The 11,822-nt window shown below is 32.4% G+C and overlaps 1 protein-coding gene across 1 annotated transcript; it reads right to left on the reverse strand.

Annotated features, from left to right (window-relative positions):
- Positions 1-8,389: 8,389 nt before the first annotated feature.
- Positions 8,390-11,285, reverse strand: LOC109812595 (Subtilase family protein). Its single transcript, XM_083074817.1, has one exon. The coding sequence runs from the start codon at positions 11,154-11,156 to the stop codon at positions 8,844-8,846; it is 2,313 nt and encodes a 770-aa protein (XP_082930943.1). The 5' UTR covers positions 11,157-11,285; the 3' UTR covers positions 8,390-8,843.
- Between the last annotated feature and the right edge of the window lie 537 nt (positions 11,286-11,822).

Raw genomic sequence — 11,822 nt, forward strand, 5'->3', positions numbered from 1 at the left:
CAATTTTACAACACATATCATTCACGAAGAATCATTCAATTTCAAAAAAAAAATTTGTTCTTTCGATTTCATTTTTTTTCACCATTTTCCCACTTCTGGTGAGAAAAAAAAATAAAGTAAAAGAGGTTGAACATTCTTCTTTGATATTGTCTTCCAGACAGATTTCAAAAATGTATGAAGAATTTCTTTATTTAATAGTGTATTCAGGAGTACTATAATGTCTTCAGGAGTATTTGATTCATAACAATGTAAACAATACAAATTTTTGATAAAATCTTATTATGGAAAATGAATAGCTAACCTTGAAATATTTGTCTTAAAAAATATGACCTTCTCCAAGAAAATTCTTCACAGCTTTGTCTTATAGTTGCAACACCAATAGCGAAAAGACTATCGTGCTGATAACGTGTTATAAAAGGAAGAAAAATAGAGAGAACAAAGAAGACAATATAAGATGGAGAATAGAATCTGACTGGTGTATTATCTTTGGGAGAGGACTAATCTATTTATAAGTACATGTGGTAATTAAACAATTACACAATAAAGAGAATAATACATAATGGAAATATAAATGGTAATGATTGATAATGAATATTGACATCCACTAATTAAGCCATTAATTATTATTCATAACAGTTATATACTATGTTATTTTGATTTTCACTCTTATTTTCTATTTGAAATCTTTCGGTTTCATATATAATAACTTTAATTGTTTAAATAGTTAATTAATGACAAAATTCACCTTCTTCCGATGAAAATTACTCCAAAACGTACACCTTTCTTTTATGTATGATAATGAATTAAAAAAAATAGTAATTAAACAATTATTTACATGTTCTTATTTTATGCAATATGTTGGACACTCGAGATTTAAACACACACATATCTATTTTTAGTCATCTTTTAAAAGAATTCATATCGATAAATGTGTCAAATGGTCGAGTCGAGATGGCCCAATCTGACCTATACAAACTAGATATTATTTTAAATTAGTTTGACTTAACCTATATTTTTTTCGAGTTATCATTTTTTGACTCGACATGGTTCATGTCGAGTCATGAAGCTAAATTGACCTAATTAAAAAAATATATTTAAAAAATTAAATATGTTTTTAAAATACAAAAAATTATGACATGATTAATTGATACTATATATTGTCATGAAATATCTAATAACTTTACATGTATACAATTTCTCACAACCATTACATTTGCATTTATCGATCCAACAATTAGTTCAACCTTTTTATAATGATTTCATACCTCAGAGATGTTAGGCTTAGTTTTCTTAGCTTTTTTAGTAGTTTGGTCTTGCTCATTAATAACTCTATTTTTACTTTTATTACCATCAGTAGCAACATAAGGATTAGTACCAACAATATGCTATTTGTGCTAGGAGGAGTTTCATTATATCTAGTTCATCCTCCATGCTATAAAAAATGTCATCAACATTCATAACTACAATATTCAAAATTAAACAAGCTTACTCATTCCATAATGGGTTATGAAGAAACAATAAGTTAACATAATTCTTAGTTCAGTTCACTAAGTAATAACAACAATGAATAAAGCAATAAAGCAACAAGAAGTCAAAATTTAGTTCACAATTCTCAGTCTACACAACACAAGTCTTAAAAGAGATAACGGGTCATGAAATCAAGCCATCAAGAACACAACAAGAGCGAAGAAACTCTCACTACAACTAATCATATTTATAAGTTTGTAACCACAATTTTTTAAGAGAACACAAAAGATTGAAGGACTATTATTATTATATTTTATCTTATTATATTATTTTATAACACATTACAGATTTATAACTTGACAGTGATTTAAATTATTCTATTTATTAGTTTAATAAATCAGTTAATAAATCCATGTGTCAATTCGACTTAAACTCATTTAGCTTGTCAAGCTTAGCAGATAATGTCAAAATGGCCTAATTTTATTTAGGTCATCCTTTTTAAGGTCTAGTCTAATCTTATTTGTGGGCTAGATGGATCGATCTATCAAGTCGGACCCAAATTAACAATTCTACATGTTATTAAAGACTATATATGTATACAAAACCTATCTCCACATGCCATTAAAAACTACATTAATAAACAAAATTTATATTTATCTCTTATTCTAAAGATTTTTATTGTATTAACACAATAAAAAAATTGTGGACAGTAATAATTGTCTCCAAAATCATTCTTTTATATATATATCTTTAATACATAATAGTAATCACTAATACATGATTTAGAAAATTTAAAATTTAAATCGATGCAAGTTTATTTTTAAAATTTTACTGTTTAGTTAATTCCCAAGTTACCCTGATTTTCATCCCTATTTTGTCTTCCTACATACATTTAATCATTTAGTCACTTAACAATTAACATTATAACTATAATTATTTTTTTTTCAATCGGATGAAAGAAAGAATTAAAAATTGTTTGACATATATTATTTTTATTTATTATTAAATAACTTTTATTATTGATGGATTTTTTTATTCTGATTCTTGATGAATTTAATTGTATTTACTGAATATTTTAAACAACTTTTATTATTTTGGTCGAGAGAAAGGATCCAATTTCACATGAAAGAAAGCGAAAAGGGATGAGAATACCGTAAATTTTAAATTAAGTATAAAATCCTTCACTTATTCGTAAATTTATTTTTAACAGTTAGATATATAATAAAAATAAATAAACATGAAATATTAAATAATTTTTTCATGTATCACGACTACTATTTATTCCAATAATATATTTAACTGTTAAAAATAATTTCACAAATGAATAAAGAAAGTTTTGACCCCTTAAAAGTCATCACAAAATATCAGCTAGACATTAAATTCTAACAACCTTGGTAATTGGTAAAGGAAACATGATAGAATTGATAGAGTCGTGTAATCTATGAATGAACAAAGTACTTAGAACTTGGAATTACCTACTAAATTTACTCTTAGTAAGAATTTAGCAACTGAATATCATATCCCGTTATTTCACCCATGTAATTGTAAATATAACCCAGTATTTATAGGAATTACATCACTCTTCCAACGTCACTCACATGCTAACAGGCTTACACCAAACTAATTCTTTTATTTAATTCAAAAAGACATCAAATTTGGGCTCAAATCCTTCATCCAAAAAGCCTGCTTCCTTTTACGTTCATTGGGCCCAATCCACTATCAAAGCATGAATAAACTTTATATATAAGTTAAGTATAGACTCTCCTTTATTATTAACTTTTTTAAATTTTATTTTTAATTCATACATAAATCAATTTTAGTTTAAAAATACCGATTTTAATTTTGTTTCTCTTAAAAATATTTTTGAAAAAATTTATCCGTACGTAGTTGATATTTATTTATTTATTTGATGATAAGTTGATATTTAATTAGTGAGCATGGTTTGCAATTCGTATGGCAGACAACTGTATGTAGGGGGAAGTTTCTAATTGTATGCCTGTATAATACAAAGTTAAAAACGTTTCTGATAATTTTTTATTGAAAAATATTGTTTATTTATATTAGAAAAACTCTAAAAAATATATCTAACTTATATGCAAATGTAAATTTTTGGATGTCCATGGTGGATCTTTAATGGGAGTTGTTCTCTCATTTTAAGTTTATCTTTTTTATTTATAAAAATTATAATAATGTATGCTATTCCAATTACAATTACAATTATTTTATGTTCCATTAATGACTCATGTAGTTCACATATTATTTAAGAGTAATGGAATAAAATAATGGATTGTTCAAGAAAGCAATCGTTTTATTTTTTGTTTGAATTTTTTTATTTTATTTCAATGCCTTATAAAATGCTTTTTACAGTTTTAGAGTTAAATTGGGCAGTCTATTTAAGCAGTATTTTAATGTTGTTGAAATTGAAGAAAAATTCATTTTAATTACTAAAATAATAATAATAAATATATTGTATAATGTTGTAGCAACAACTTTAATGACTTGCATTGTTAATGGTGCTCTTACATACCAGTGCTGAAATCCTAGTTATCTATGTTTGTGTCAATAATTTTGTTCGTCACTAAGTTGGAAATGTTGAAAATTTCTTTATTTTGGCTTTTATTGATTGGTGTATTTTATTTTTATTAAAATAAAGAATTGAATGACTTAATAATTTTTCTTTCTTTGAATCCAATTAAATGAAGTGATCTAATTTAGATTTTGAAATTCACTATTTATCTATATGTTTATTGGTCAAGTGTAATAAAATCAAGTTTAATCACCGGAAGTACTATGTTAGAACTACATGTCATGTAATTTTATTTTAAAGAGCAAATAATTTAAATTCGTATGCAAGTTGTTAAAATTATAACTATAATTATTTATGATTAGCATATATATAGTACCTAGATATACATATATTATATTAATGTATATATATGTAAAAGTTTAACGACCTAAATAATACAATAACTATACAAGTACATAAATATACCATAATTCAGTATTAAAATAATAACCTAAACTATCGGTCAATCAACACTACTAAATAAATTACATCAGGGTAACTCAAAAAGGTCAACAATATCATTACTAACATGACTTTTACACGAATTCTAATTATAATTTATCCTTATCCTATTTTCATATCAAGTATAATCATCACATTCCAACTAAAAAAACATGCAAAAGTAAGTTGATATTCAAAAGAATCAACTTCACAGTATACAAGCAAAAGTAATTTGTCAAAAAGTACAGCTTACGTGTTATAAGAATTGCTTATAGAAGTAATTAAAAAAGTGAGTTCTTCACTTCCTAGTATGCTTTTATTATTTTCTTATAGAATTTGACAGAAAGATAAAATAAAAAGAGTACAACTATTAAAAATGTTCTAACAAGCACTGAATTAAAATATGGCCTTTGAGTCACATGAGGCATAATCTTTTTGCATGACATATCTGACATAGTAATATTATGTAAACAAAGGATTTGGATCCTCCGCAGTTGTTTTATAAACTGCATCAGATTCTTGGCCTTCAAAAGTTGAGTTTCTTTTTATAAGAATTAAAAAGTTGCAACATCCTAGGTGGAAAGAAGATAATTACTCTATACTTGTATACGTCATGTTAGGCATGTTTAGGTAATTCAATAATGATTTGAATAAATGATCTAATAAGTTTAACAATATTTATTAGAAATTATGGATCGTAAATTTAATTTAATTTTATAAAATTAGTTTATAAAATAAAAATTATTTTTTTATTTATATATATTATTATAAACTTATTTTTAATTGATGTAAAAAATTTAAGATTCGAAGTTGATAATACCTCGAATGTCAACCGAGTAAATAGACCATTCTTTGCACAAAAAAAAAAATTCTTCCAACAAATAGATCTCAGATTCTCAGCCATTACAATAAAATTTATTTATACAAAATATAACTGAACAGAGTGAATGGTAAAAGATTAAACTGTACCCGGCCGATATTTTTCAATTGTGGGAGAGGAGATAATTTTGTTCAAATCTCCAAATATTTAATGTTATAAATTGATATAAAAATAAAATATGAATATTTGCTTAATTTATTATTTACGTATGTATATTGTAAAGGAAAATATGGTCTACAAATATTAATTTCTCGATAATTATTGTGAAGAATTTCATTTAGTCGTTATTGTTGGTTAAAAGAATTTCTAATACTATAAGTGTCACTTAAAAAAATAATTAGTTGACAAGCCTTCCGTGTCACCCAAAAGAACGTACGTATATTGTATAACTGTTTCTCATGAAGAACAAGTTGTAGGATAATTTGTAAAATTAAAATATTATGCAAATATATTAAAGAGAATAACACTCCCTCCTTTTGTAACTTTTATATCATTGCATGCCACCCATTTTTTCAAAATCACAAAAATATAGTACATGCATATGTATTATGTGGTCTCATAATCCAGGATTTGGTATACATTTTTAAATAAATAAATAAATAAATAAAAATAATATGATTTTTAGATAGAAAAAGGTCCAGTGTACCCACAAACCAGGTGGCAGTGGCACTAATTAGCATTAGTAGGTTGAAATACTTGTTGGGTATTGGGCTCCTTCTACGTGAGAAAGGCCCGAAATAAAAGTTCATTAATCATTATATTGTTATTACTTTTACGAACACGCATGTTCATTGAAATTTCCTGTTGAAAATATACATCTATAACAAAATAATACATTCATGTCCGTGAGTAAAGTTATTGAATTTATTTAAATTAGTTGAAATTAGTGCATTTAATTTATTAAGTCCTAAAAGTATTGGTATCCTCTTGACATCAGTGTGCAAAAAGCATTTATGATAATACTATATTTGTACAAGCTATAACAGTGTGCACAAAACATGGGAAAAAAGACTCCAAAATTCCAAATAAAATGCTAAAAATTTACAATAAAACTACAAAAATATTATCATTACAGCTTTTGAGCGAGAAGCAAAATTTTAAAAGTTAACACATCAGCACTGTTGGACATTTTTAATATAACTGTTAATTGATTGACAATAAAATACTATATTTGTTCAAACTTGCATCGTCATGAACTCGTGCAAGCCATTGAATATTAATAACAATTGGTTTTCCTAAGGATTGCACACTTTACTTCTAAACATAAAGCAATAGGCTGAAATACTAAATACAGTCAGATTACTTTATCCATTTTAGCTCCAAATCAACTGACACCATAATTTACAAAGTTGTAAATTTTCTTTTCCACACTATATGCAGATTGTTTAAATTAATTTATTTATAGCAAATATTATTATTTTTTCAATAAATTTTGTCCAGAAATTCATTTAAGTGTGACAATGTAAACATAATTTCTAATACTAATAGCCACTAAAAAAATAACAAGTTCTAGGATAATTTGTAAACTTCTTGGGCCATCCTTTTGTAAGATCACAAATCACATGATTGCAAGTCTTCCATGGGTGCTTCAAATAAACTTATTAAACCCTCCTTTTGTGAGTTATATATATCATTGGTTGCAAGTCAATTTTGTAAAATCACAAAATAGTACCATGCATATGTAGTCCTATTAATACAAGATTTGGTATGCATTGGTAAATCAAAAACAAATCATCAGAGTTTGGATTAAATTTAGAAAGCCACGTGTTTGTTGATTTGAAAGGTCGACTATACACACAAAACATTAGCTAATCTCAGACGCCAAAGTAGCACTAATCGCAAGTGTAGGCTGTGACTAATGAAGACTGTTTCTGTCTTGTGTTGCCTCTTATAACATATGATTTAAGGAAAGTTTAATTCCCTTATTTTATTATTATAGTTTCATAAATTTTATCTTTTAGTCTTTATAATTAGTTAAAAAAAAATTCATTTAAGTCTTTATAAATATTATTTTTCATCCTTTTAATTCCCGTCACTTATTTCTATAGGAAATAAAAGTAAAATCAAACCTTTAAGAAATATGAAAGATATTAATGACTTTGAAGACTTTAATTCCTTCTGCCATTAAAATTAATCAAAATTAGAGCGGTGCTGTCATTGGATATTAATTTTGATGAATATCAGATAAACCTAACAATCTTGCATCGATAACTTTGAAACCAGAAAATGCTGCTTTTCAAATAAGAATGTTACAACATAAGGACGTATTACTGGACAACAGTGCAAAGTTAGCAATCCAAAAAGATATGTAAAACAATTCATCGCCGTTGAGTGGAAGCTAGAACTAAACTTTAGTCAATGGAAGTTATACATGTGAGGAAGAGAAAACAACGAAATTGTTGCTTCAATAATTATGAGCATGCATGTTCATTAAGTTTTCCAATTGAAAACTTACGCTAACTATACAATAATACATCTGACCATGTCCTGTGACTCATGTTATTCAATTTACTTGAACTAGTTGAAATTAATGCATTTAAGTCCTAAAAGCATTGGTTTCCTCTTGACATCAGTGAGAGGATCGACCAAAAGGCACGAAAGATTTAAACCACAATAATCTATACCACAGATCTTACAAATCACATCTCATGTCAGATCTTATTTTAGAATCTATACATAAACTTTTTCAAAACACCTATTGAGAGAGAAAAAAATGAAATTAAATTTTTTTATAAATTAATTTTAGTTTATACACAAGTTAAAAATATTTATAAAAAAAAGTCAATAAAAATGAGCTTTTACAAATTAATTTATAAATAAAACTAATTTTAATTTTTGAAAAAGTTAATTTAATTTTTGTTTCCACATTTTCTTCTCTGAGTGTTTCTAAAGAAATACTAAAATAAGCCTCAATTCACTAAATTATTAGAAGCCCTACATCAACTACTTCAAAGTTGTTGCGAGTACACTAGCATGAAACAGCATATCGAAAAAAGTAATTTGTAGTTTTCACAATAAGTCGAAGAGACTAAATCTCCGTAAATTTTTGTATTATTTTGTAGTTAACTGAAAAATTACAAAGAGACTAAATCCATAACCTGTGAATGACGTGTTTCCACAGCAACACCCGAGTGCAATTCAAATGGATGATGAGAGTCCACTGCTCCATCAGACAACAATTGACATCAATGGAAGGACAAGCCACATGCATAAGACACGAAAAACTCAAATGCCCTTAGCATGTGTAAGTGTACTATGTTGCCCTATGCATCTTGTCTAGCACGATGTCTAGTGTATTTTAATCTCAACATGATAAACATGCAAGCCACAGTAATCCGAACTATCCGTTACCGAATCTCGTGTGACAGATTCTACTTGATCCCCGTAAATTATTAGCAGCCCTTGTTCAACTACTTCCAAGTTGTTATTTTGTAGTTTGTACAATAAGCTAACTGAAAAACCACAAAGAGACTAACTCAAATCCATTACTCAAATGGAGGAGGAGAATCCACCGTTCCACGTGACAGCAATAGGACTCCTCACAACGTGGCTTCCATCAGTCCACTCAATGGACCCAAAACTCTGAGAACCAGCGTAGGCAACTCTGGTAAACGCCACCTCAAATGCCTGCGTCTTGCTTCCACCACTGAACACAAGCGTGCTGGGTGAAACACTAACAGCAACACCAGGTGGAGCACTCACTTTAACAGTGTAAACAGCATCAACCTCACTTCCCACATTAGTAACAAGCCTTTTGTACTTAACCACCCCGCTTCCTCCACCCAACTCCACAGAGAAAGAAGGGTAATTTAAATCACCCGGATTACCCAACCTACCCACTTTCCCTTCACAAACATCCCCACCAGCAGGCTCTCTAGTGAAAACCGCGATCTTACTAGCATCGTACCCAATTGAACACAAAAAGGCCAAGTAGTCCTCAGTATCCAAATCATAAACCAACCCGGGATTAAGTGCCCTATTGGGATCAACATGACCAGCCCCATGAATGAACGGATTTGACTCCTTGCCACTTGCGAGATCCTTAATATTCCCACCAGAATTATCAACATTATAAGCCGTAGTCATCAGAGCAGACTTAATAGCCGCAGGTGACCACTCAGGATACGCCTTCCTAAGCAAAGCAGCAATGCCACTAGCATGAGGACACGACATAGAAGTCCCCGAAATTATGTTAAACTCGACCCTCCTAGGATCAAGGTCCAAATCGGTGGGGCCCACACGACCAGTCCAGCCTGCCAAAATGTTAACCCCGGGAGCAATAACATCAGGCTTCAGAATCTGCGGAGTGAGGTGATTCGGTCCACGGCTAGAAAAGGAAGCAACTTGAGGCGCAGAAGGAGAACCACCAATCACAGTGCCTCTAAACTCGATCGTAGCAGTAGGGTACTGACTCAGCTTTATATACTCCTTGATTTTATTCCCTGCGGTTTCACCCACCATAGTAGCAGCCAGAAGATGAGCATCAGCGAGAAGCTCTTCACCGCTCGCTTCAGTGTTGGCTAAAATCATTCCCAACCCACCAGCCAGCTTCACTGCACTACCTTTCTCAACTCTAGCGTTGCCTCCTCGATCGCACACAACGATCTTCCCTTGAACTTTCGAAGATTCTAGAGACCCCATGTAACAGTATCTACCTCCACAATCCGCGGCGTAAACCAAAGGAAGATTGAAATCGGGTAAGGAATCACCGTAATATAAGGACACACCGTTCAAAACCCTACCATCGCCCAGAATAACATCCGCGGGAAACTCGCGATCGATGGTCGAAGCTCCAACGGTTAAAATCCACGGCGCGATGTTCACGGCGGTGAAAGGACCGGGACCGGAGTTCCCGGCGGAGCAAGACACGAGAACGCCGTGTCGAGAAGCTCCGAAGGCGCCGATGGCGATGGAGTCGCGGAAGTACTGAGGTGCGTAACCGTTGGCGCCGACGGAGAGGGAGATGACGTGGACGCCGTCGGAGACGGCGTCGTCCATGGCGGCGAGGATGTCGGAGTCGAAGCAGCCGAGACTCCAGCAGATTTTGTAGGCGGCGATTCTGGCTTTGGAGGCCATTCCACGCGCTTGGCCCTGCGCGTAGTGGAAGAGGCTGGCGTTGGAGACGGCGGCGCCAGCGGCGGTGGAGGAGGTGTGCGTGCCGTGGCCTTCGGTGTCTCTGGGAGACTTGGATTCGACGGACTCGTCGATGGGTCTCTCGAGGTAGGATTCATAGCCTCTGAAGAAAGCTTTGGCGCCGATGATTTTTCTGTTGCAGAGGGAGGAGGGGAAGTCGGGGGAGCTTTGGCACGTCCCTTTCCACGTGGCGGGGACGGGGGAGAGGTTGTGGTCCGAGAAGCTGCCCAGCTCCGGCCAGATTCCCGTGTCCAGGACGCCCACGATGACGTCCTCCGCGTAGTCGGAGTTGGGCCAGAGCCCGAAGGAGTCCGCCAGCCCCAGGAAGCGCGGCGTGCGGGTGGTGTGGGGCTGCCGGATCTGGTCGGGCTCCACGGCGAGGACCCCCGGGGCGCGCCGCAGGTGGGGGAGCTGGGAGGGGGAGATGCGGGCGGAGAAGCCTTCGGCGGCGGCGGAGTAGGTGTAGAGGAGGGTGGGCGGGTGCGCGGAGGGGGGCAGGGAGCGGAGGATGGAGTTGTACCAGTGGTGGTGCGCGGCGAATAGCGTGGGCTTCTGGGATTGCGCCACGTGGACTATGTAGGTTCGTGGAGCGTCCGATGAAACAGAAAACGACAGAAAGAAAAAGAGAGAGAAGGAAAGGAAAAGAAGCAGAGAGAATTTGGTAGCCATTATTGGGATTGGGGGGTTTGGTTGTGTTGTGTTGTGTTAATAATAAAGTTGTGAAAAGAAGGTGTTACCGTTGATGAAGATAGAATGGTATTTGCGCTAGAAAAGAGGGAAGGTGAAGAGTAGATATTATTTGTTTGTTGAATAATTAAATAGGGATGAATGATGATGATTGATAGTGAAGGAAATTGGCATTTGGCATAGCTGGAATGGGTAGTGGACCCAGCGGAGCAGGCACCAATAATTGAAGGACGTATGTATGGGTCCTGCTCTTCCCTATCCCAATACAAACACATGCTGCTTTGTTCTATTTAACTACAAACATGTATCACATGAAAAGGATCAAAGATTTTATTAAATCTTCCGATTTTAATATTTCACGATGGATAATCGTATATTATCCATTATTTTTTTTACTTTTTCTACTTTATTATAAAATTAAAATTACATCTAACATGGTAAAATCTAAAAGATAATGATGTTGTGTTACTTGGTAAATATGATGATTAACAAAAATGTTTTTATGAGAAAAAAGTTTAAATTATTATTTCACACTGCTACATTTTTAATATATAAAATTGAACTCAATATTTAGCAAAATTATAATTACTCATACGCATTCAACTAAATTTTTATTAAAAGTTTAAATGATTTAGAATTTGTGTTTTT

Source organism: Cajanus cajan, chromosome 5 (genome assembly GCF_000230855.2).
Source record: "Cajanus cajan strain Asha chromosome 5, NIPB_CcT2T_4, whole genome shotgun sequence".
Lineage (NCBI taxonomy): Eukaryota > Viridiplantae > Streptophyta > Magnoliopsida > Fabales > Fabaceae > Cajanus > Cajanus cajan.

Bases quoted from the DNA above. Each gene is read 5' to 3' on its own strand.
- LOC109812595 (XM_083074817.1), bottom strand. From the start codon at position 11,156: ATGGCTACCAAATTCTCTCTGCTTCTTTTCCTTTCCTTCTCTCTCTTT.